The sequence below is a fragment of the Dermacentor andersoni genome, chromosome 2 (assembly GCF_023375885.2).
Source record: "Dermacentor andersoni chromosome 2, qqDerAnde1_hic_scaffold, whole genome shotgun sequence".
NCBI lineage: Eukaryota > Metazoa > Arthropoda > Arachnida > Ixodida > Ixodidae > Dermacentor > Dermacentor andersoni.
The window spans coordinates 221,015,916-221,043,572 of NC_092815.1; the positions used below are offsets into that span (position 1 = coordinate 221,015,916).

The 27,657-nt window shown below is 47.4% G+C and overlaps 2 protein-coding genes across 3 annotated transcripts in view; both read left to right on the plus strand.

Annotated features, from left to right (window-relative positions):
* The window catches only part of LOC126539990 (fucolectin-1-like), a 209,765-nt gene that overhangs the window by 166,427 nt on the left and 15,681 nt on the right, over nucleotides 1–27,657 (plus strand). The gene's annotated exons all lie outside the window — the stretch shown is intronic.
* LOC126548574 (piggyBac transposable element-derived protein 3-like) lies at nucleotides 23,002–25,370 on the plus strand. Its single transcript, XM_050196808.3, has 2 exons — nucleotides 23,002–23,023; nucleotides 23,295–25,370. Exon 2 carries the CDS (start codon nucleotides 23,378–23,380, stop codon nucleotides 25,085–25,087), a length of 1,710 nt encoding a protein of 569 aa, XP_050052765.2. The 5' UTR covers nucleotides 23,002–23,023; nucleotides 23,295–23,377; the 3' UTR covers nucleotides 25,088–25,370.

The window sequence follows — 27,657 nt, forward strand, 5'->3', positions numbered from 1 at the left end:
CGTCCCCTTTCTTATGGATTAGGATTATGTTAGCGTTCTTCCAAGATTCCGGTACGCTCGACGTCATGAGGCATTGCGTATACAGGGTGGCCAGTTTCTCTAGAACAATCTGCCCACCATCCTTCAACAAATCTGCTGTTACCTGATCCTCCCCAGCTGCCTTCCCCCTTTGCATTTCTCCCAAGGCTTTCTTTACTTCTTCCGGCGTTACCTTTGGGACTTCGAATTCCTCTAGACTATTTTCTCTTCCATTATCGTCGTGGGTGCCACTGGTACTGTATAAATTTCTATAGAACTCCTCAGCCACTTGAACTATCTCATCCATATTAGTAATGATATTGCCGGCTTTGTCTCTTAACGCATACATCTGATTCCTGCCAATTCCTAGTTTCTTCTTCACTGTTTTTAGGCTTCCGCCGTTCCTGAGAGCATGTTCAATTCTATCCATATTATACTTCCTTATGTCAGCTGTCTTACGCTTGTTGATTAACTTCGAAAGTTCTGCCAGTTCTATTCTAGCTGTAGGGTTAGAGGCTTTCATACATTGGCGTTTCTTGATCAGATCTTTCGTCGTCTGCGATAGTTTACTGGTATCCTGCCTAATCGAGTTACCACCGACTTCCATTGCACACTTCTTAATGATGCCCACAAGGTTGTCGTTCATTGCTTCAACACTAAGGTCCTCTTCCTGAGTTAAAGCCGAATACCTGTTCTGTAGCTTGATCTGGAATTCCTCTATTTTCCCTCTTACCGCTAACTCACTGATCGGCTTCTTATGTACCAGTTTCTTCCGTTCCCTCCTCAGGTCTAGGCTAATTCGAGTTCTTACCATCCTGTGGTCACTGCAGCGCACCTTGCCGAGCACGTCCACATCTTGTATGATGCCAGGGCTAGCGCAGAGTATGAAGTCTATTTCATTTCTAGTCTCGCCGTTCGGGCTCCTCCACGTCCACTTTCGGCTATCCCGCTTGCGGAAGAAAGTATTCATTATCCTCATATTATTCTGTTCCGCAAACTCGACTAATAACTCCCCCCTGCCATTCCTAGTGCCTATGCCATATTCCCCCACTGCCTTGTCTCCAGCCTTCAAATTCAATCATTGGACACCAACGACCTGCATGAAACCATCACAGCCGTCGTGCGGGAGGAACTTCAGAAGTTGTTCCTTTAATCACAGCCTCAAGCGGCTTCGATTACCTACGTTGTACACGAGCAGATACAACAGTCACTCGGAGTCCCTTAATTACCGCCGCCTCCGCCAGAAGTGATGAAGTACACCACCGTAGCCCGCCGTCACGTCCCCCTCCACTCCCCCGCCAGGCTCCGGTAGCGGTGCAGTTCTGTCGTCCACTGCCGCCGTTGCCACTGCGCCAACCCGTCGCCCCGTGCAGCGCCCCAAGGAAGACGGATGTTTGGCGCGCCGCCGACCTCTGTCCGCTCTGCTATCACTGCGGAGAAGCGGGCCGCGTCTACCGCCGAGGCTGCTACCGCGAAATGGACCTACGAGGGTTCACCATCTGCGGGCCACATCCATAGCTTGGCGAGCAGGCACGTGACATTGCCGACTACTTCACCGAAACGCAGAAGAAACCCCAACCTCCTTCGCCAGGACACTACCTGTCGCCGCAGCACCACCCATACACTCGCCCAGCCTGGTGCCGGTCTGTGAGCCCATATCAGGAAAACTAAACCGAGCAACGATGGAAATCACGTTGCTTTACGTGGAAATACCGAAGGTCTCCCGCCTACAACGACGGCGCTTCAAGATGTATCGCGACAATGTGGGAACAACACGCTGCCATCCAGCCGAACACGACGCCCACGAAAGAAGACCTGATGACGCGACCTTCCCGCGACAAGTCAACACGACGCAGCCGTGATCCGGCGCCAAGACCTAACTGCAATGCAAGACGAAAAACCACCGACCTCGAAGTGCTTCTGGACGGCCACGGAGTCACCGCCTGCCGTCGACTGCTCCATCATCAGTGCATTATTCACCGCCAAGCTGAAGAAAGTCAAGACTGCATGGGATGGCCCTCAAATTCAGACAGCTGCAGAACACCAGATGGCGCCCACTGGAATCTGCGCAGCAATAATTACAGGTCATTACCGGACGTACCCAGCGACGTTCCTTGTCCGCGAACAGTATTTGCGAGACCTGATTCTCGGCATGGACTTCCTGAACAAACTCGGCGCAGTCATCAACCTGAGGTTGAAATCAATAACGGTGTCCACCGACTAAGCGATACCGCCGGGGAGGGCTTCCAATCAATTGCCTTGAGGACCAAGTCAGCATTCCGCCTCGCGCCAGCACCATGATTTTGGTCGTGACAAAAACAGACTTGGAAGCCATTACAGAGAACAACCAACACCTACTACTCGACCGTGAAATCGGGATCGGGATGGGTATCGCCCACTTACGCGGAGGAAAAGTGGAGGTCATGGTGACGAACTTTATCCTATCAGGAGTGCCTGAACAAGGGCACGAAATTCGCATTCGTTGAGGAAGTTATAGCCGTCAGTGATGAATTTGTCCTCTCCGAGTCTACCGAAGCTGCGACTGGGCTGGGTGTTCCTGAACCAACTTTTGATATTAATCGCACTCTTTCTAGGGATAACCAAGAACAAATCAAGGGTCTCATCCCGAAATTCAGGAACTGTTTTTTGGCGTCACCAAGGGTATGACGAACACACGCTGCTAAGTATCACATAATACTGGAATCCATCCGACTCCTCCATCAAAGCCCGTACCGAGTTTCGGCAATGGTGCGATTGACCATTAAGCAACAAGTCCAAAAAATTCTGCGCTACAAAATCCTCCATTCATCGAACAGGGCGTGGCGATCTCCTGTGTTCTTGATGAAAAAGAAGGATGTAACTCTGTGTTCTTGCGTCGGTTATCGTCGCGTCAACTAAGTCGCGAACAACTACTTGACTTCCTCCTCCCTCCTACGGACGATGCACTTGACTGGCTCTGTAATGCTAGCTACTTTTTTCCGATGGGCCTCAAGAAGGGCTACTGGCAAATCAACATCGACGAGAGGGATTGAGAGAAAACTGCCTTTGTCACTCCGGACGGCCTCTATTAATTTAAGGTCATGCCATTCGGCCTTTTCATGGCTCCCGCAACCTTACACGCTTAATGGACACTGTGCTGGCTGGCTTGAAGTAGCAGGCGTGCCTCGTCTACTTGCATGACGTCGTTGATTTTGGAGCGCCGCTCTTAGGTACCCGTTACTGCGTTCAACCTTGGCGTCATACCTCATAACCGCGCGAACAAGCAGAGCGAAAGATGAAAGTGAACGCTAAGCGCAGCGCAAAATGAAGGAGGAGAGCGCGAGGAAGAAGGTGGAGGAGACGGCTTCAGTGAAAGCATGACCCGGGAAGTGGAGCAGGAGGGGGGGGGGGGGGGGACGGCCTGCAGACACGCTGAGTTGCCAGTGGCCAAGACATCCCTAGCCACGTCGGCAATCTCATCTGCGCTTCCGAATGGGCCCAGGGTGACAGGAGGTGGGAAGGGCTGCAGTCGTCCGCGGAGCCAGCTTGTGAGGTCCGTCTGCGGTAAAGTGCGCGTTACGGGGATCACTGCTCCGGCAAGGGGCGATTACGAGGGGCTAGGAGTAAGGCTCGATGTGACGTGTGTTGCCGCTGACAATGGTGGCACGCTTTCCTCTCGATGAAGGGCCGCTCTTATCCTGGTGGAACGAAAGCGTGAGAAGAAAAGCGCAGGGCTGTGCAAGACAGGCAGTGCGGCGACCATCTGGTGCCAGAGCAGCACGCGTCATCTGTACGAAAAAAAAAGCTCTGCATGAGCGGAGGTGGCTGTTATGAATCGCACCCATTTGTCACTCACGCGCTGCTTGTCGCGATCTACCTAATCAGCGAGGCAGTAGTTCCACACATCGCTCCGTTTGAAATGTGCCGTATTAGACAGATTGCTTGGGCCAGCTACGCTGCCCACAACCTTATCTTCCTAATATAAACAGTGTACCTATATAATCACAGCACAAGGTATTGGCATGCGAAATAAAAATCATCTATACAGCTGTGCTTAAACTTCGTGAAAGAGCATAGGTTTGGGCATGTTGGTCTTCAATAACTTTTAGGTTTTTAGCACACGCAAAGGGTCTAGAGACAGAGGTACGATGCGGACGCAGCGCTAATTTCCAACAATTGTTTGATCCTACGAAGCGGTGCATATATATATATATATATATATATATATATATATATATATATATATATATATAGGTAACAGTCCATATATATAGGTAACATATATATATAACATAACAGTAATATATGTATAGGTAACAGGTAACAGCATACGCATGCGCATATGTATTGGTTGCTAATCAAATGAGACAGCAGCGAGACATGGAACGTTAAGATGATATCGAAGATGAAAAAACGACCATGCATAGCCAAAATATTCTTTTTTTTGTAATTGCAAGAGTAAAATGCCATCTCCATCAAGCCACCCTCTGTGTCACAGTTAAAAATCGAATGTTTTCTTTTTTTGAACTTCTGAGGTTTGAACTTCTGACCACGGCAACCGAGCATCAAAGCTAGCTCAGTCAGATAACACTGCAGGCTGTGAGGCCGCCTTATGTTGCAGAATCCCAGCCCAGAGAATCCTACATGCCTGAAAACATGCATGAATTAACCTCGATACACATGCTTTGCTTATCCATTTACAAACAAATTTAAACGACATAGTATTTCTCAATGGTTCTAATATCGTGGTTTCGGAATCTCATGTACGCATGTGGCCATGAACGCAACTAGGTACGATAAATACTTTGTTTAGCGCAGTGCAATGGACACAAGAAAGGCGACAGGACAACGCTGCTTGTCCTGTCGCCTTTCTTGTGTCCGTTGTATTGCGCTTAACAAAGTATCTATGGATCCGCACCAACTAGCCCGCCAACGCATTGTGCAACTAGGTACATGATAAACGAGAAGAAAGGGGGTTAACCGAGGGTCCCAATTTTTATTAGTCCTATCATAAGAAGCCAACAAACACTGACAACAAGGACAACATAGGGGGAATTACTTGTGCTTAATAAATGAAATGAAGAAACAATAAATTATCGGAAATTAAAGTGGATGAAAAAACAACTTGCTGCAGGTGGGAACCGAGCCCATAACCTTCGCATTTCGCGAAGTTTGTGGGTTCAACCTTCGCGAAATGCGAAGGTTGTGGGTTTGGTTCCCACCTGCAGCAAGTATGCCCCCAATTATTTCCCTAGAGACTTTGCCATCTGCACTCATGGGGTACTGTAGCAACTACAAATCGACCTGTGCTTAAGTATCAGGACATATACATGGATACGTTGGTTTTGCACCTTGACATAAAAGTCACGATATAAGAATTGAGCAAACTGTCTTTCTGTCTTTTTTCGTTAGCATGCTATGGCCGAAGCTGCTTGCAATACTACGTCACATTTACAGGCAACTGGGCCAGGTACACCCTTGGGTAGGACATATATAGTACTTGCAGTTAGTTCCCAAAGTAGTCTCCTATCACGACTATCCACGTACGTGAAGGAAGACCGCTATGTAAAATTATTGTGCAGTAATACATGCGGGATTTGTCTGTTCACCATGTTGACACGCGTACTTGCTTATCTTTATCGGGATACCACGTTTCAGCAACTAACAAATGGTATTGCGCAGCGCAGGATGCGCCTGCATGTTTCGGAAGTTCCTGGAATGTTATCGATGGTTCCATCTGCTGTCTGGTGTCCGAACCTTGTGTAATCTGATTGCACGTATGTATAAAAGCCGACGCGCTTGACCCGCTGATCAGATTTTAACAATCGCCGACTGTGTTAAACGCCGTCGCCGTTGATTAGGTGTAGCCTGTTTTTGTAGGCACATGTTCACTCAATAAAAGTTAGTTTCGTCTTACACAGTATTGCTACTGTGTTCTTTATATGTCACTACCACGTGGCATCTGGTGGAGGTGATTTTCGTTCATGTACCGGACGTCCCCGAAAAGCCGTGATCCAAGCCCGGACCACAAAGAGAACATCAACGTAGCCCCGGACCATCGAGCAAGCCACCGTCTGCAACAGCTACACCCGGAGCACGGACTTCTACCTGAGAACACCAAGAAGATTGTGGCCAAGACAACCACAATGGCAGCCCCAGTGTCACCCATTGTGCTTCAACAACCCAGAGATTCGCCTGCTTTCCGTGGAGCTACGTCGGAGGATCCGTAAACCTGGCCCGAAACCTTCGAAAGGATCTCGACCTTCAACAACTGCACCTCTGAAGATAAGCTACAACATCTGTACTTCTCCTTAGAAGATGCCGCGAGGACTTGGTACGTGAACCGGGAGTCCACCCTTACAACATGGACGTGTTCCGCAGTAACTTTTTGAGGACGTTCACGAGCGTTGCCCGAAATGAAAGCGCAGAAGTTTTGCTGGAAACCAGAGGCCACCTTCCCAATGAGACCATCGCCAGCTTCACCGAAGAGATGAACCGTCTTTTCCGGCACGCCGTCCAGGAAATGTCCGAAGGAAAAAAAGTTCCGTTCTTGGTGTGAGGCGTAAAGGGAGAACATTTAGCCGGACTGATCCGAAACCCGGCGAAGACCATAGTTGAGTTCTTGACAGAGGCAACGACGATTGACAAAACTCTAGAAATGCGGACTAGGCAATATAACCGCCAAGTGCTCACACCGCAGTGTGCCATCTCAGCACTGGGCTGCGGTGATTTCCTAGGGACCATCAGGCCTATTGTGCGCGAAGAACTGCTCTAGATGTTTGTTTCATCCCAACCTCAGGTGTCCTCAGTTACTGACATCGTCAAGGAAGAACTTCGATAGTCACTGGGCATTACCGAAGTGCAGCCCGAATCGTCGCTTCCCGTGCCGGAAGCGATGACATACGCAGCCGTCGCCCGTCATCAAGGTCCCCTTCCGCGACCGCGCCAGGGCCCTATAACGTCGCCATTCCATCATCCACCACCTTCGCCGCCAGCACGCCCACCCGTCGTCCAGCGCAGCTACGCGAGGAAGACGGACATTTGGCGCGCCCCCGACCACTGCCCGCTCTGCTAACACTGCGGTGAAGCCTAAAATATGTACCGCCGATGCCCATACCGCGAAATCGGACTACGAGGGTTCGCCGTCAATGCTCCGCACCCGCAGCAAGGTGAACGCCCTCGCAATATCACCGACTACCTCGCCGCTACTCAGTGGAGTTCTCGACGACCATCCCGTTCGCCATCACCAGGCCGCTACCTATCGCCACAATGCCGTCCATACACTGGCCCTTTCCGGGCCGCTCTGCGAGCCCATATGCGCAAAACTAAAAGAAGCAACCGATGGAGGTGTGGTTGCTGTTCGTCAAAATGACGAAGATCCTCCGCCGCCGACGAAGACGCCGAAGAAACCATCTCGATGAAATAACAATGACACGCCACCGTCCCGACTAAGTCTAGAAGCAAAGAATGCAGCGACGAAAAATGACCTGACGACGCCACGTACCAGCCATAGGTCAACGCGACGCAGCCATAGGTCAACGCGACGCAGCCATGATCCGACGCCAAGACCTAACCGTAACGCAAGACAAACGAACACCGACCATGACATGCTTCTCGACGGCCACGCACTCACCGCCTTAGTGGACACAGGGGCCAATTACTTCGTCATGAGTGGACACATCGCCGCCCAGTTGAAGAAAGGTAAGATTGCATGGGAAGGCCCTCAAATTCGGACCGGTGGAGGACACCTCATTACGCCGACTGGAATCTCAATGGCAAGAATTACCGTTCATGACCGGACTTACCCTGCCACTTTCGTTATCCTCCAACAGTGTTCACGAGACGTCGCTTTCGGCATGGACTTCCTGAATCAACATGGCGCAATCACCGACCTGAAGTCAAAATAGATAACTTTATCGGAAGATCAAGCGATACCTCAAGAGAGCCCTCGTAGTCACTACGCCTTGAGTGTGCTCGAAGATCAAGTGAGCATCCCGCCACACTCCAGCATTATTATTTCCGTCGGCACCGAAACACCCGCTAACGTAGAAGGCGTCATCGAGGGGGACCAACGTCTGCTACTCGACCGTGAAATTTGTGTCGCAAAAGAATCGATCGACTGCAGGGAGAAAAAACTAAAATGTTGCTGACAAACTTAAGCCAGGAGTTCAAGCACATCAACAAAGGCACGACGATCACATACATCTAGGAAATTCTGGGAACCAGCAATGCGTTTGTCTTCTAGGATTCTGCCGCACCTACCGCGATGACCGTAGTTCGCGAACCAGACCTAAACGTAAATCCAAGTCTCCCCATGATTAAGCAACAACAGCTCAGAAGTCTGCTTCCACGATGCAAAGACTGCTTTTGGACGTCATCGAGGATTTGACAAACACCAGTCGCAAAGCATCACATAACAGCCGAATAGTGCGCTCGACCAATCCCCTAGAGCCCTCACCGATTTTCCATGCGAGAACGTGAAGCTAATAGGCAACAAGTCGACGAAATGCTGTGCGAGGACACCATCCAGCCGTCGAAAAGCCGGTGGGAACCCTGAGTTTAGGTGAAGAAAAAGGATAGAACCCTACGTTTCTGCGTCGATTATCGTCGACTGCACAAGATCACGAAGAAGGACGTATTCCCCCTCTCACGGATAGACGACGCATTGGATCGGCACTGCAACGCTAAATACTTCTCGTGGATGGACCTCAAGTCTGGCTATAGGCAAATAGAATTCGACGAGAGAGATGGCTAAAAGACCGCCTTCGGTCCTCACCCCAAATGGCCTCTACGAGTTCAAAGTCACGCCATTCGGAGTGTGCTCGCCGCCTGCAACGTTCCAACGCGTCATAGGCACGGTGTTAGCAGGGGTGAAGTGGTAGACTTGTCTGTGACGTCTTTTTCTTCGCCGGGAAATTCGATGATCACCTTAAGCTGCTTGCTGCAGTCCCAGAGGCCATCAAGTCATCGCGGCTCACTCTGGAGCCGCATAAGTGCCGCTTCGCCTACGATGAGCTTCTGTTCCTGGGCCACGTCATCAGCAAATCTGGAATGCGCGCCGATCCACAGAATACAGCCGCCATCGCAAAGTTCCCGCAGCCCATCGACAAGAAGGCAATACGTAGATTTCTTGGCATGTGTGCCTACTACAGGCGATTTGTGAAGGACATTTCACGCATCGCTGAGCCGCTGACACAGCTAACTAAATGTGACGTCGAGTTCAAGTGGGAAACGCCGCAGCCCGACGCATTCGAAGAACTCAAACGCCGCATGCAGTCACCACTCGTACTTGCGCACTTCGACGAGCACGCCGATACCGAAATCCACACTGACGCCAGTCGCCTAGGCCTCGGTGCCATCCTATTCCAGAGAAAAGATGGACATGAACACGTGATAGTTTATGCTAGCCGGTCGTTGTCAAAAGCGGAAAGCAATTATTCTACTACGGAAAAGGAATGCCTCGCCATCGTTTGGGCTACAGCGAAATTCCGCCCTTACCTATATGACAGGCCATTCAAAGTGGTCAGCGACCATCACGCGTTGTGTTGGCTAGCTAAATTAAAGGACACTTCAGGACGGCTGGCACGGTGGAGCCTCAGACTACAAGAATACGACATCACTGTAACATACAAGTCCGGACTAAAACACTCGGATGCCGATTGCCTATCACGCGCCCCCATTGACCCGCCGCCGCAAGATGACGAGGATGACGACGCCTTCCTTGGAATAATAAGCGCGGAAAACTTCGCCGTACAACAACAAGGGACCCGGAGCTAAAAGCCGTAGTCGAGTATTTGGAAGGGCACACCGACGCTGTCCCTAGGGAATTTAAGCGTGGATTGTCTTCGCTCACGCTTCAAGACAACCTACTCGTGAAGAAGAACTTCTCACCAGTCCGCGCCAACTTGCTTCTCGTTGTTCCGTCGGCGCTGCGTCCAGAAGTACTGCATGCCCGTCATGACGATCCGACCGCTGAGCACCTCGGTTTCTTCCGGACGCTATCGAGGATACAAGAAAGGTATTACTGGCCACACCTAACCGCCGATGTCTCCCGTTACGTCAGGACATGCCGAGACTGTCAGCGACGCAAGACACCACCGACAAGGCCAGCGGGACTACTAAAGCTGATCATGCCTCCTTGCCGACCATTTCAGCAGATCGGGATGGATTTGTTGGGACCGTTTGCGGCGTCAACATCCGGAAATAAGTTGATCGTTGTGGCGACGGACTAACTCACCCGCTTCGCTGAAACTAAAGCTCTACCGAAAGGCAGCGCAGCCGAAGTGGCGAAATTTTTCGTCGAGAACATCCTGCTGCGACAGGGTGCTCCAGTTGTCCTCATCACCGACAGAGGAACGGCTTTTACAGCAGAGCTCGCGCAAGCCATTCTGCAATACAGCCAGACTAGTCACAGGAGGACAACTGCCTACCATCCGCAGACCAATGGTCTCACGGAGCGCCTGAACTTCGCCCTCGACGACATGCTAGCAATGTACGTCGACGTCGAGCACAAGACGTGGGATGCGATCCTGCCGTACGCAACATTCGCTTACAACACGGCGGTGCAAGAAACAACACAGATCACGCCATTTAAGCTGGTTTACGGCATGAACCCGACGACGACGCTCGATGCCTTGCTGCCGCACGTCATTGACGAGGGAAATCTCGACATCGCTACCTATCTCCAGCGCGCCGAAGAAGCCCGACAGCTCGCCCGCCTGCGGATCAAGAACCAGCAGAGGACCGACAGCCGACACTACAACCTCCGACGACGCTTCGTCGAGTACCAGCCCGGCGACCATGTTTGGGGATGGACCCCGATACGCCGACGAGGACGCAGTGAGAAACTTTTGCGGCGCTAATTCGGACCTTACAAGGTCATCCGACGTATTGGCGCGCTGGACTATGAGGTCGTGCCAGACGGAATTTCGCATTCACAGCGGCGCCGCGCACGATCTGAAGTGGTCCACGTGGTGCGCCTTAAACCCTTTTACGGACGCTGACGAACTTCCTTATTTTTGTTGTTTTCTTTGCTGCGAGTGCTTCTGTTTATTGCTTTCGCTTGTTTGAAGCATCGGGTCGATGCTTTTTAAGAGGTGGGTAATGACACGTGTACTTATCTTTATCGGGCGACCACGCTTAGCCACCTAACAAATGTTATCGCACAGCGCAGGACGCGCCTGCATGTAAAAGAAGTTTCTGGAATGTTATCGATGGTTCCGTCCACTGTCTTTCACCGCAACTTATGAAATCTGATTGCATGTATGCGCGGCGCGAATAGTGTAGCACTTTGTGGAAGACACGCGGGTCCCAGCGGTTAATCTGGAACATTCGACGACTGCTCTATAAAAGCCGACGCGCTTGACCCACTGATCAGATTTTCGACGATCGCCGACCATGTTCGCCGCTATCGTTGTTCTATAAGTGTAGCCTGTCTTGTGTGCACAGGTTCGCCTAATAAAAGGTTTGTCGTTCACAGTATTGCTACTGTGTTCTTCAACGTCACCTCCACGTGACAATAGTCTAAAAAATTATGCGGATCCTACGCACTGGCCGAATCGATGTAAGCGAAGCTTACTGAGTTGTTCGTTTTGAGTAACGTTAATTGGGTAATGCTGACTGCGAATGAATGATTTTTTCAGCGTATAGTGCAATACGAGAGTAGTGAGTTGACGGCAAATGTTACCTCGCGCGCACCACTGCTCTTTGTCCGCGTAGTACACAACATACAGCGAGCCGTGTTTGCTTGAGGTGTTGTTGTGCGCCATTGTTTGTAACCTGTGAGAAGGTTGAGCATTGTCACTGCGTCACATGGCACATCGCGTCGAGGCACATGTGTTGACACAATTATGGTGCTCCACATGGCAAAACACAATAGGAATATGAGGCATGCCGTAGTGGCGTATTCCGGATTAACTTTGATACCTTGGTGTTCTTTAACATGCTCCGAAATCAAAGTGCCGGACCGTTCTTGCATTTCACTCCCGTCGAAATCTGGCTCCCGCGGTGGGATCAATCCCGCGGCCTCAAGCAACGGCATAGCCGTCCAGCTACCGCGGCGGCCATATAAGCGTTGATTCGACGTTCAACCACTACAGTGGTGTCACCTATACCCTACGGTAATTATTTGCGACTTTGCGTATGCACGGCCTGCATCAGTTGTCCACTTGAAAAGTTTGCGTGGTGTTTATTCTTTAGAAATAGCAGAAGCGTAGAGTACCGTGCCTTCAGTTTGCCTGAAACCGCTGTCGTATCATCAGTAGCAGAGCTTCATTATCTTCTCGAGTCGTCTTTTCCCAGTCCCGTGTCTTCCTCCTGTAGGCGAACTACGAGCGAAGAATGCGAAGGGCGTTATTCACTCGTTTGGCGAATACCCTGGCTCTACCCATTCTCCGCCTCTTCTCCCTGCCTCCTCTCTACCATTCTATCTACCTCTCTTAAGGACTTGCATGTTAGGATAAGGGTAAGCGCTCAGTTTCTGCAATGATTTTTTGCGGGGGGTCAAGGATAAATACAACTGTCAAGAGGCTAATGTGACATCGACGAGGCAGCTACAGGGGGCACTCTGCACATGTGACGCGATGGAAAGTTCCAAACGAGTTTCTTCCACCGCCTGTCCTGTTTTTCACGCTCCTTCCATATATATGTGTGGCCTGAACTTTCCTCCGACATGGCGTGCAAGACAGAACAGCGCCAGTGGAAAAGTCGAAGGAAGAAACAAAGAAAGCTTCACTTTAGAAAAGTTGTCTTTATTTTATGGCGTACAGTGGCGTGTCGGGTTGGCGTGATCGCGTCTTTTGCGGGATTTCTAAGTGGGAAGAGCCAACTGGTCGGCTTATTTGCCCACTACACTTTCCACCTTCAGGAGCAACCTTATCCTCTGGCCAAGGTGCGAACGGTCTATCCAGTTTACTACAGACATAAGAGACTTTCTTTAGCATGTTCATTATTTGCGCTCTCCACAGCTATACCGTGGTGCTACTTACTTTTACTAGACTGCATTAATAAGTATACTTCTTTTCAAATTGTACTCTCTAATAATGTTGTATTCTTGCTATCATTATCGTATGAAATTTCCATAGAGTACTCAGGCACTTTCTAATGAAATGCTTTCAATTTTTGCCTGATTACATGAGGCTTATAGCGCAAGAAAAAACAAGGACGAAAGGAAGACGTGACACACACAGGCGCTAACTTGCAACAATTTTTATTTCGAGCAAGAGACCAATACATATATACAACTTTTTCGCGTACATCAACCTGCGCTGTTTGCAAAAATTCCTCCGACATGTCGACGACGTCTTACCAACAAGCCCAAATAACTGCATTACGCCTGATTACGCCCGCCATTGTTATGCAAATAAATGTAAGTTCAACTCATTTTCTCAAAAATAAACGCTGAATGAAATGATGACCCTGAACAAGATCAATAAGGCGCCGTAGTGCTCTTGTGATGCTCCCATGCGCAAGCTTATTTTTGCATGTTTTTTTGGTGGGAGGGGCGGTAATGTGCTCTCGTACCGTAGCGACGTCCTTCGGACGTCTCTGACTTGCTCGGTTTTATTCTCAAGCCCCCATTGTAAACTGTCACCGCCGCAATTTCATCATGTCCTGGTGGCAGGCAACCATTGCGTGTCGCGCAAATATGATCATGCTGATTAATTTGGATTGGCATGTACTACTTTTTGAGGTCATACTTTGAAGTCATACATTCATTTTTCAAACTGCGCCAGAGCATGAAAAGCCCGTCCAACTCACTTGGCCTCTTTCCTTTGTTTATTTCTGCAAAGTGTGTGCCTATCGCTGTGGTTACCAAATGCGCCAACGGTATGCTACCACTCAAGCCTTCCTGGCGACCTGAGCAACTGAATACGCAGGCTTTCTTCAACACGGCGTTGACGTTCAATATGGCTGTCCTCAAGTACATTTCGTGGACTTCACTCACCGCTTTCTTTCCAGTCTCATCTCTTACACTACTCGCTACTGCTAGACACAACACAAACACGCAACGACCTTAATGAAGTATCAATTACACGCTATTTGACATGCTCTCGATGTACATTTCCGCTGATCACCGGGATAGGAGCGTGGTCCTGTCTTTAGTGACAGTGTCGGTCTACAGCCTCGCTGAACAACACCAGTCGTTACACACCACTTTCTTTGTCGGCAGGAGCATACTTTATTTCCTCAGAATATACTTTCGGCTTTAAGTGTTACTTTGCACGCCCGCTCATTCTGTTACGCTGAAGGCCACCATTGTCGTCAGGCTACCACCTCATTCTGAGCTTCGCCGTCACCAGAGAGCATAGGAAGCTGTCTTCCCAGACAGACCACCGGAATTCGATCCCATGTATTCTCAGCGTTCTGCATTTGTGAGCTGGGCTAATCATTACGATACAGCCACCCCCCCCCCCCTTTCATTTTACCTGCCTTCCCACTTCTTGTTTTCGTCGCGGACGCAGGCAGAACTGACGCAAAAACAAAAAAAGTAAACATTGCTTGATGCACTAGGGCTGACACGTGACCTTCACTTTGGCAGGCTGCTCTCATTGGAGCGCACGTAGGCTTGCGGCTGCGTGCAGATCGCCGGTCGCCTTAGCTTTATTGTAAACTTGCTTTCACCGACTTTTTTCGGTTAAAACTGAAACGCCGTGCAAAAGGTGAGACCTGCCTCTGAAATTCTTTTTTTTTCCAGGTTTAAACGAAAAGCGTTCATTCGCAACTTTAAAGCAGCAACAGTTTCATCATCAGCGACGTGAACGCTCATTTACACCAATAGCGACTCTTTTAAGAAATGTTAGAAGGATGCCATATTTCGAGGTCGTGTCGCTGCCAATATGGGCCGAGACACACGCTTCGACGAAAGGGCATCACTGTGCCGATGCACGGGGCAGGACACTGAATGATGAAAACAAAAAATACAACTGTTCTTTATCCTTTTTGCAACCTATTATGCACCGAACACGAGGCACCCGCCCACCATGACAAACTTGTTTCGACAACAGCGACGCACAAGGGCACACTGATATACTTCTTAAAGGGGTTTAATTTTATTTTTCATCGCGGAACCGCAAGCGTAGAGATCGCCGCACGTATACTGCAGCCACGTACTGTAGCCGTGCTCTTTTTTCCTCTGGCAATGTGGTCGTTGACGGTTTCACGCGCTCCCGTAGGTGACGGCAGGGACTGGCACTCCAGAAGTGTAAGTACATAACCACCTTGCATCGAAACGACAGCATGGTTGCTTATAGATTGTTGGCTTGATATGTTTGGCACGAGGCCCAAGGCGGCACTCTCTTCCAACGAGTTCGTATGTTTGCGTTCGCGTCTCTGTCAGGAAGGAACCCGCACCGTAACATGCTGCAAACGTGCCTGCGTTGAGCGTATGTAAGGCGGGAAGCACTATTCTAAACTCTCTGTTCTCCAACTTATGCAGTAAACCATTGTTTACATTGTACTCCCGCAATAGCAAGGGTCACTAGTATGGCAACCGTAACCGCAAGCGTCGCGGTATGGCCGTGACTTGTCGCGACAGCGCAGGCGCAATCACCAGACACTGGCTCTAAGGAATAGGCGGCGAGGTATGGCCGATGAATAAGTAATTGCCAAGATTGGATTTCAGTATAAGTTTATTACCAAGAGTGGCGGGTGCTTATACTACCGCGAAGGACGGATGCTCGGCGGTGACTCCAATAATTTACTGGCCACATCACTTAGGTACCCTGGAATTAAACCGGTTTTACCAACTCTCGCTTGTATTCTCTCGGCCCTGTATATGCTTCTTTCTACGTCCTCGTTCTGTCGCGCTTATACACTCTATGATGAATTCTAACCAACTAGCACGCCAACGTGTTTTAACCTAAACTGCGACTTCGCCTGCCACCCGGCTCCAGCTCTTCCTCCCTTTGTCCCCCGGTCTTTTCCCAATGTGTTGAAACGTGCGTCTACCGATGATTGCTCCTACTTTTTCCCAATCAATGAAGGCATTAATTCGTTCATTCATAAGTCGCTGCAGGAAATAGCGTGTCTTCATCTCCATAACCACCCTGTCTCTCACCTGGACGCTCCCATCGCAAATCCCGTCACAAATGACTGGGCGTCGCATATACAATTTTCTAGGAATGGCGATCAGCGGGGCGTGCCATTTTCGGGGGGTGACGAGACAGTATGGAACAACTTGTCTGCCACTTCTACTCTTAGCGCTCTGCTCCGTGAGCTACTATTAGCCGCTAGGATGCAGTACGAAATGAAAGAAACCTAGCTCGTCTGGTCGCAGGTAGCTCTTTTCGGATTCGTGATGCGTCGATTTAAACTATACATTTCTTATCTATCCTAAATGACAGCGATTTAGGCGACGTGAGTTACGGTAACTCGTGGGTTTAGACTAAGCACTCTCTTCACGTAGCACTTTTGTCTTATGCGTGTTTGCGAACAGAAATGAAAGGCAGGAAGGTAACACGCCTTCCTGAAATGAAACATTCGGAACAACTCTTTCTTTGGTGGCTCGAGATATGTGAAGGGCCCATGATGCGAACCACTTGCAAGTGGGTATCAGCTTGCAAAGGGGGAACTCAAATGAAGTGTTGTCAAGCGGATAACTTTCAATTTTCATAAGAATGGTTTTTTATTGAAATTCCTTACCATCAGGTCAAAGCCGACTAATAAGCATTTAAATTTTCTGTAATAATAACAACTCCTCTTAATATCAGGTCGCTGGGGCCTGATATTAAGAGGCCTGTTATTAATTTAGGAGGCCTGTTACAGCCTCCTAAATTAAAAAGTAACATATGAAAAATAAATTGTTGCCGGAAATGTGTAAACGGGCACGCCCAACAAAGTCCTAGTCCATTTCCTAGTATTCACTCAATGAAGATGTAGCACGTCTATACTATCAGGTTATAGCGATGTGAAGAACAAAACACTTCCAATATAGTTATTCACGAATATAACTCAATATAAGGGGAGTGTGTTCTGGAAAACACAAAAAGCACAACGATGGCTGCGCACAAAGTAGTGCTTCCTCTGAATCTGATCTACGGATCAAGGCATCGATTCATCAGATTGGAATGCCCGTACATCGCAGCGCAATCTCGGGTCCTCAAATGTCATGGAGAATGTACGCCAGTACGTATTCGCTTTACACGCGCGACCTGGCAAGATAACGGTCTTTCACTATTGCATCCGCGACAACATACTAAATAAAGAAATACATGCAGGCGCGCCTTGAGCTAACTGATAAGTTCGGAGCAGTGGCGAGACGCTAAAGAAACTCCCTCCTCCCCCAAAATTGTATACAGTTGCTCTGAATGTTAGCTGAAACGTAGTGCTCGTGGTAAAAAGGACCCCAAGACTGCAAAGCGGCGCCAACATACCGAAAATTCAAGAGCGAAACACTTTATAATTACATGTATTTATCAAACCGGCATTTCATGGTTCAATTGAACATGTTTGTAGCTATTATACATTCTTAATTAGACTGATTTGAATGTACAATGTATATTGCTGTATATGAATGGTTGTAGGGTAGTCTTCCTGTAAAAAAAAAGAAATTGTTTGTACTTTGCAACTTAACATGTCGAAACTGTGCCTGCATGAATTCAGGGTGTCTAGGGCATAGTCAGGTGACCATGTGTGTCACATTTAGCCCTCTTCACCTGGACAACTGTATATTGTCTAAATTTCAATAAAATCAAAGCCAAAGTCAAAGTCAATTAGCCTTGTAGACCAGGGGCCAGTTCCAGCACGGGTACTGCGTCGGAGCTGATATTTCATGTCAGCATTATTGGTCACAAAATGACTGTTTTTTTTTGTTTAGATCTTAACTCCAGACCACCAAATTTCATGCAGCGAAACCCTCATACTCATACATCAATACTTTCTTGTTCTAACGTACATGTACGTGCTGATTCACATGCTATAAAATGCTGAATATGTATTGAATGCTATCCCCCAGGAAGCTGTGTTATTCCTGATGATGCCAGGAAACCGAGCCTGATGCCACCAACGCTGAGAAATATATTCGGGAGCGCGCACAATGTTCTCGTACACCTTGTGTGATGTACCGTAGCGCTGAGGTGCTTCTTGTGTAGGAGAATGTTGGAGAATCAGTTATAAAGGCAGCAGTGCACGGTTGGGCGCATGTGCCTCAGCTCATGAAGTTGATTTGCGCCACGAGCACCTGTCCAAGCTTTTACGCTGGCTTTATAAGAAGCCGACAGCACCAGCTATGTGCCAGCTGCTTTTAACTGCTACAAACAAAACCATTAAAGAAATACAAGTATTGGTGTCATAATTTTATCATTCGATTGCTCAGATTGGTAACCTCTGGATGCGGAGTAAGTTGAAAAGTTGTATGCATAATTAACAAAGCTACGTTATTAATTTCCAGTAATTGGTCTTAAGTGGCCAAAGAAAATGAGCAGTTTCGAGCCCGTCCTCGAGATTATCCAACCGAGCGAAGAAATTTTGAATAAGCAAGCTTCTGTAAGAGCCCTGCGAACAAACATTTTACGTGTAAACGCTCTTGCAAGGCGTAACTGACGCAGAAAAAGAACATCCGTAAAGTCACAGAATGAACGGCGCTTCAAGACGGGACACAAAGGAGGAACCACACACACACTGCGCTAACAACATGAAGCACTGTTCTTTCTGTGATAGTGAAGGAACTAACCCGTCAGTCAATCTTTGCAAACTTGTAAAGTCAACCTGACCGTACCGAGCCTTTTGTAATGCTGTCATCAATAGTATGGCCCCGTGAGTGTGTTCCTTGTCGCCAGTCCGCTTTCGGTTTTTATGCACGCTGTTTTTTCGAAGGCAAGCAGTTTAAAGTTTTAGTGTCAATCTAGCAGTGAATGTGTGCCGCCGAAAGCTTACTTGGTCGCAAAAGCGATGCATGACGCAATGATGGTGCAGATTCAGCGCGTCACCGGCATCAGCACAACCTCCGAGCGAAGGAAGATAACGGAAGCGAACAGTCCATGCAGACGTGGCGATGGTGGCGGCGCCATGGCGATGAAATCTCGGGTGGCGATATTGACGGCTGAGGCGCTTTCTTTCTCTTTTATTAATTTTTTTACAGCGAAGCTGTTAATAGGAAGCTTTACCTCGGTCCCAACTGTGACGACGCCTATTCAAATAGATGTAAAAAGCAGAAAAGCTTTTTTGAGACAACCCCTGGACCGATTTTAATGAAATTTATTGGATTCAAGACAGCCAGATAAATTCCAGTGACTGTTGGAAACGGAATTTCTACTTAAGCCTCAATTTTCTGAAAAGAATTTTCAAAAATTCGCAAGTGCAAAAAGAATAGAAGCACGAAGATTACAAATAATAGTTCTGCATCAATAACAGATGCCGTGGTTCTGTAAACGGCATCCATTAGATAAGTCAAAGTGAACATATTCCATATGTCAATCTTACGTGAATTCGTCGTTGTGTACAAGGGTTCTGCAAATGCTGTACTTCAATATTACTAAATTTTTTGAGATTCTTATGTAATATATCAGTTTTGTCCGCTTTAGATGTGCGGTTAGATCCATTGCACAGAAGTGCGATGTCATTTTATTGCTGAAAGACAGAGTTGTAAACTTGATGGTTTCGTTTTGGGTCATTCCATGCGAAGCGTCTCAGACGCAAAAGTAACCATCATTAATTTTCTTCAAAAAATTGGGCTAGATGGCTGTTGTGTGAGTAAAGTTTCCTCGAAGTATTTTCGTTGCAAAAAATGTTTGATCACGGGGGCGCTCTTTGAAATTTCCGCAAAGAAGGAAAAGTTTGTTGGAGGTACAATTTTTTAATTCAGTCTGAAACTAGGTGCAATAACAAACTTTATTTTAGAGCATTGTATTGGCATCCTTCTTTCATATAGCGGCATATTTGAATGGATTTTAGAATTTAGCATTATTATTTGGCTGAGTAAAAAAGCAATAAATGTTGCGTTACCATATTTTTTTTTTTTTTTTTTGCATAAGCTGCGTCATTCTTTCAGGTACCGTAATGTTTCCCCCTTTTTGCCTGTTACTAGTGTCTGCTAAAAATAAGTTGAAATAATTAGGAAATATGTTTTTTGAGAAAAACACTTTTAAAATTGGCAAGTCGTGAATTTCTTGTGATATTCAAGCCAAATTTAAGCATTAATACCCTCAAGATAAAAATATGTCAGATAGCTCAAAGTACGCACCGTCCTATTTGTGATTTAAACATTTTCGTTTGAGTAACTGTTGTCGGCAGCGAGAAAACATTTTTGGAAGTCAACATCCAATATTACTAGCAGGCATTGTGTATGTCCCGTCATCTGCTCGTCATCGTCTGCGCACTGTCGCCTGATCTTCTCGTCATCATCTGCCGCCCAGCAGACGACGACTAGTATACGGGGAGAGAGAGAGAAACTTTTATTTGAAGTAGTGATTTGTCAGTCGACGTGGGAGGGTCCCTTATTCCAGGAGCCCTCTGGCTTGGATCGCCCTCCGGGCCCGGGCGACTAGTTCGCGCTGGTCGACCAGGTCTGGCTTGGAGATCGCAGCCTCCCACGTTTCAGCGAGGTGGTTTGGATCTGCGTCTGCTGCTATTAGTTGTGTCGCTGTGATGCTTTCTCGGGTGTTCTTGCATTGCAGGAGGAGGTGCGCCAGGGTGTCAGGCACGTTGCAGTGTGGACAGGTGTAGCTGTATAGCGTCGGGTGGAAGTGATGCAGCAAGATTCCGTGGGTAAATGTATTGCTCTGGAGTCGCCTGTAGTCGGTGCCTTCGTTTCTTGTTAGTTTGGGATGTGGTGGAGGGTACACCCTGCGTCCAAGCCGATAGTGTTGTAGTAGTGCTTGGTAAGTTAACGGTATTGTTTCCGTTTCCTCCGCTGATTTGTGTGGGTGGGACCTTTCTCGAATACCGTGCGGGGAAGCCCGGTTGACGCTTGCGCGGGCCGCGGTGTGTGCCGCTTCATTCCCCTCGAGTCCCTCGTGTCCCGGAACCCACATGATGCAGGTGTAGGGGGGAGGAGTATCGCCACGTTTCAGTAAGTTGACCGCTTTGGTGGAGACCCTGCCTTTCATGTAGTTGCGTGCCGCTGTTTGAGAGTCGGTGAAGACCACTATGGCATCCTCGCTTGTATGGGTGGCGAGTGCTATAGCGGCCTCCTCAGCTATGTCCGCGCGTTTGGCGAGAATTGTCGCCAACGCCAGTGTCGTCCCCCTGTAGTCTGTGACGCTGATGGCGAAGGCGTTTCGGCCAGGATACTTGGCTGCGTCCACGTAGCGAGCCTGCGGGTCGTTACGGTGCTTGTGTCTGATGGCGTTTACCCTGGCGAGCCGTCTGCCTCGATGGTGTTCTGGATGCATGTTCCGAGGGATCTGAAGAACTTGTAAACATTCTCGCAGCTTCGATGTGATCTTTTCTTTACGTTCGCCATCGTGTTCTATGTTGGTTACATATCCTGTGCGTCGGAGGACTGCTCGGCCTGTGGTTGTGAGCTTGAGTCTCTCGATCTGGTTGATGAGGTGCGCTTCCGCGAGTTCTTCCCAGGAGTTGTGAACTCCCATGCGAAGCAATCGGTCAGTGGAGGCGGTTGTCGGTAGTCCTAGGGCGAGCTTCGTGGCCTTTCGTATTAGAAGGTTTAGCTTTTGTTTCTCGGCTGTCTTCAGGTTGAGGTAAGGAGTTCCGTATGTAATGCGGCTGTAAAGGAGGGCTTGTACCATTTGCAAAGTTTCGTGCTCTTTGAGGCCATTGCGGCGATTGGCCACGCGTCGTATCAGATGAGTAAGCTGTGCCACGGTGTTGTGTAGCCTGGGGAGTGTGGCGGAGCCGGACCCGTCCTTGTGTATATGGACTCCGAGGACTCGAAGTGAATCGACCTTCGGTATCGGGACTCCCTGGAGAAGGACTTGCGGGTCCGGTGCGTCGTGGCTTGGGGGCCGGCCCCGGGTGCGTGCCCCGAGTACTAACAGCTCGGATTTATCTGGGGCGATTATTTGTTATTTTTATGAAATTTTTAAAGATCGCTTGTTGCAGATAGCATAATTCTAGTCCTTGAGCTGAGTTCTTAGGTGAGACCGAAAATTGAAACACATTTTCAACGAACAAACATATGCTAATTAACTTCCTAATGAATATCAAAACTGCAAGTTGGGCCAGTTAGTTGGGATTCATAGTAAGGTTCGTTACAGCGCAGTACAAGACAAGGACACAAGAAGGTATACAACGACGACACGGTGCTGACTTTCAACTGATATTTTATTGAAATTATGTATAACACATAAATATATATATATATATATATATATATATATATATATATATATATATATATATATATATATATATATATATAAATCAAATTGACATAGGTAACGCAGTTCCTTGTCATGAAGAGTGATAGACGGTTCACTGATACACGATTTGTCCCTAATCTTTATATTGTGAGCTTCGGCGATATCCATTGTCAATCGGCTTGCGTGTTTAAAAATGACACTAGTTTTTTCTTTTAATTCGGGGCGACGACCGCATGGCTTGCAATGCTCCGGGAGATGAAGTGGCGCAACCCCTTGAAGAGATAGCTCATGCTCACGATGTCCAACATTCACACATCGCTTCGTTTGTCCCACGTACTCTCCACCACAAGATAATGGAATGGTATACACAACCTGGTTAGCACAAGTGATGTACCTGTTCCCATGTTTGACAGCGCATTTTCTCTTCCCCAAATTATCTGCCAGATTCCTTCTCCAAATTATTCCTTCAGCAAATTATCAACTAACGGGCATATGCAACCTAACTTATGTTTCGCAGAAAAACGGACAGCAATGCTGTACCTTGAACCAACGTTCTTAACCCTTTCGGCCCTGGTGTCCTATAAAAAGGACACGAAGAAGAACGGCTACAAGTCATGATTTAACTGCTCAAGAATCTGAAACAAGAACTGAGCTGACTCCCAAGACATCCCCATAAACATAGACATCACTTTCTCCTTCGTCTTCCTCTTCGTAAGGCCGACAGTAAACAAACAAAATGGCGGAAGGCGGAAACGGCGGCTGCAGTGGTAAGCGCAATTTTTGTTATTTTTTACTCCATACCTACGAGCGTGTTCGTGATGAGAATTTTGTAGGTGTTTTCTAAGACACTCAAGGCTTCAATAGTTGAACAAAGTTTTCTCTCTGGCTAGTACATTTGCCACAGCACGCCGCGATGCGTGTGTCCTATATATAGGACACCAGGCCTCAGTGGTTGTAAACCATCGGCGCGCGTTGCATGCAAAGGCAGGACTTTTTTTTTTTTGGTAATGCCTATTTTCTTCACGTTTTTTATTGCAGAGGCCACAATTCCGACCGGATTGTTTTATTCAACGGCAAAGCGACCTCGATTAAGACATCTACGTCTCGAGGATCCAGATCTCATGTTTGCTGCACTAAAGGATGGTGACATGTCCGAGGTCGAAGACGCAGAGGATGACGTGGATGACATGGTTGAGGCTCTTGAAGACGTTTGTGACAATGAGTGTGATGCACTAGAGGAGCTCTCGGCTGCCTCCAGCGATGAAGAAGTTGACAAAAATACACCGGAGGACAGGTCGTGGTCCAGGAGAGCTTTCAATAAGCTAGCAGCCACGTATCAACCTCAATCATCTGGTGACGAGAATGAGAATAATCTTGATGGTCTACCGACCCCGTATGAGTATTTTTCTCGGTACGTGCCGAAGAGTGTGTTTGTTGATCTTGCCGAGAAAACAAACATGTATTCTGTTTCTCAAGAGGGAAAATCCGTTGAAACAAATGAAGAAGAAGTCAGAAAGCTGGTTTCACTGCATCTAGCGATGGGTGTCTTTCGTTACCCACGGCTGCGCATGTACTGGAAGCCGTCACTCAAAACTGAGCTTTTCTCAACTGCGAACATGTCACGAAACCGATTCGAGAAGCTCAGAAACTGCTTACACATTGTTGATGTGAACGGAGACCACAACAGCAATGATCGTCTCTGGAAGGTCAGGACACTTTTGGACGCATTTCGTGAAAGATGTCTAAACCTGACTTTAGAGGAGCATCTTTGCATCGACGAGCAAATTATCCCGTTCAAAGGACAGCTAGACATAAAACAATACATCAAAGGGAAACCAAATCCGTGGGGAGTGAAAGTTTTCATGTTGTGCGGTGCCTCGGGAATTATCTACGACTTCCTCGTTTATCAAGGCTCAACCACTGAGCTTGTTCCAGCAGAGAAAAAGGACTTCGGAGTGACCGGAGCATTCGTCCTCCATCTTGCGAGGCGAATACCGGATGGCACTGGCCACAAGCTTTTTTTTGACAATTATTTTACGTCCTTGCCAGTTTTGCGGGTGCTTCGAGACAAAACTATATATGCTGCTGGAACAATCCGATCAAACCGGACCGAGAAATGTCCGTTGAAGCCAGAAGGCCAAATGAAGAAGGAGGGAAGGGGGTCCTCTGACTGCCTGGTAAGCAGCGATGAGAAAATCATCATCACGAGATGGCTGGACAACAGAGCGGTGACCCTAGCCTCAAATTTCCTCGGCATTGACGAAGAGGATGAGGTGTCACGATGGAGCAAAGCAGACGGGAAATATGTAAACGTGAAACGTCCCGCAGTTGTCCGCGAGTACAACCGAAGTATGGGAGGCGTAGACAAGACAGACTTTCTGATAAGCCTCTACCGAACATTCATTCGCAGCCGAAAATGGACACTGCGAGTTATCACGCATTTTATGAACCTGTCCGTGACTAACTCCTGGCTCGAGTACAGGCGTGACGCTGAAGTTCAAGGGCTAAGGGAGAAGATGGATTTGCTCGAATTTACTCTAAGTGTCGTGGAAAGTCTAGCAAAAGCTGGTTCTCCTGATCTGCCACGCAAACGTGGAAGGCCATCCTCCTCTCCCCTGCAGCCACTCAAAAGGCAAAATTGCACAGCCCAGCGACCAGTGTACGACGTGAGATATGATCAAGTCGGGCACTGGCCGCTCATTGCCGAAGACCAACAGCGATGCAAATTGGAAGGATGCAAAGGAAAGCCAAAAACCAAGTGTGAAAAGTGCAAAGTCCACTTGTGCATAACAAGCACCAAGAACTGTTTCAAAACGTTTCACACGCACTAATCAATGTCCAGTATTAGCGGCACCTCAAGGCAAGCAGCATGTTTGTTTTCAATATTTGAATATTTGTGAAAGCTTGAAAATAAACAGTAACACCAAACATTGCTTTTTCCTTTTCTTGCAACCACTAAGCCCTGGTGTCCTATATATAGGACGCGGCGCCATCTTTAAAACTAAGGGAGTCCTAGAAAAATTTTTTGTCTTAGTGTGTTCCTTGGGTGGCAGTGAAGCAAAATATCACTACAGAAAAATTCCCAAACAGGTAAAATAAATTCAGGGCTGAAAGGGTTAAACCCATGCGCTAACTTGTGTACATACGGTACTATGGCGTTCTTTCTTTTTTCTTCCAATTTAGTTTTAATACCTTCGTCATTTATGCTCTTGACGCTGCGAACCATGCTTTCCCTCACAGATGAAATATTCGCTTCGAGGTAACCAGCGTCCATTAAAGTTGCCGCAGTCGCCTCGATGCATCTCTGTGTCTCGTGCATGTTATGGTTATCAACTCACACACATATCTTCAATAAAATAGCTGAGAGTCAGCACCGTGTCGTCGTTTTATACCTTCTAGTTTCCTTGTCTTGTATTGCGCTGTAACGAACTTTACTATGAATTCCTAGTGAATTATTGCACATATTAAAGCTTGCGAATTGTAGCTGGTGAGGTTGTCAGGCGTATCCACTTTGAATGAATTTCCACAATCTACCAGTTTCAAGATATGCACAATTCAAAATTCAAATTCAGATTCTAAAAATTCACCTATGGCCTCCTTAATTGTTTAACGAAACTCTCCTTTACGCATTTAAGCAGTAAAGTAACTGTTTCGTCCCGTAATTTGGTAAATATCTCGTAGTCGGTGTAATTCTCGAAATTCATTCTAATTGAATACGTCGGACAATCTCACCCGCTACAATTTATAAATTTCAATATGTGCCGCACAATACTTAATTAGGAAGTCAGTGAATTTTAGTTAATTCGCTTTATATGTATTTAGATTTTTGATGCATGTAATCTAGCTCAAGGACTACATTTATGGTATCTGCAACATGCGATTTTACAAAATCCCATAAGCGTTAAAAATGATCACCCCGTTTACTAGCCGCCGTCTGCTGGGCAGCAGATGACGAGAAGAGCAGACAACTAGCAGAAGAGCGGACGACTATGCGCAGACGACGATGAGCAGACGACGAGGAGAGTTGCGGCACACATAGAGTTTCTCACTACATTACCTAGAGGGAAATCTGGCGCTGCTGCGGTGTGGTATGCATGGGAATGCCGGTATATTATGGATTCGGATTGGCATCGTTCTCGTAGAGACAGGACACCTTGAAGACGCGCTTGGCAAGTACCGTTCCGTCTGTCACAATGATTCATCTTCTACTAGAACAGCACGTGAAAAGCTCTTTTACCTTTATTATTACGCGAAAACATGTTTTGTTTAACTATGAGAACTTGTTATTGTGTGTTCGACTACATGTTACGTAAAAAGTATCTGCGCGCCGCTAAAGTTGGAGGACAGACGACAAGGTTCGCGCTCGCTTTGAAACAGTTGGTCGTCCGTTCTTCCTTTTCTTCGCTTTGTCATGCATCGTGGTGAGTAAAGATGTAATATGCGTGAATGGAAACATTTTATGAAGATTTTACTTTGAGAACGCGTTATTTGCCTAGCCATATCCACGTTTTAGACGAAACCTCTTACAACACCAGCCAACACGAGCCTCGCAGACACATATACCGTCATTCCCATGACGGCACGGTGCCCCCTTAAGAAACTCCCATAGACGATGGCGCCAGATTACCCTCTAGGTGTTATAGTGAGAAACTCTATGGCGGCACATATGCAGTGTGCCCACTGGTGATATTGGTTGTTGACTTCAAAAATTGTTTCCTCGCTTCAGACAAAATTTACTCGAACGAAAATGTCTAAATCACAAGCTAAGACGTCGGCGCGTATATTGAGCTGTCTGACATTTCTTTATCTGCAGGGTCTCAACGAATAAATTTCTAAAAATATATAATTTATAATATTTTAAATTCTGTAAAAAGGGAGAAAACGTGCAGAAAAGGAAAACATTGTTGTAGCTGAAAAAATAACGCAGTTTATGCAAAAAGTTTACAAAAACGCAACTTGTATAGCAGTTTCTCTGAACCGAATTAACACGGGAACTTCTAAAATGCATTCGATTATGACGTCATATGAAAGAAGCATGACAATAAAATGCTCTAAAATAAAATTTATTGAAGAGTTTGTTGCTGGACCTGTTGGTACATACTTTTAGAAACGATTGAACCCAGCCTTCCAAACCCCAACACCAGGAGAGACGTAGTCAGACACAAGCTCGCACTAGCCAACAAGTTTAATGCGAACAACCACACAGAAGTTCACAGAGCAGCCAGAGCGCGCATGCCTCGTACATACCACGTGACTGTCAACAAACCCAAAATGACATCCAGTAACCACATTTTTCTAAATAAGCTATCTCTTTCTTAGACAGTGATAACGAGGGTACACTCACACATTGATTGTGACCATGTTTTCGGATATCGTAGGCTTCAATTAGTTTTCGTTCGTA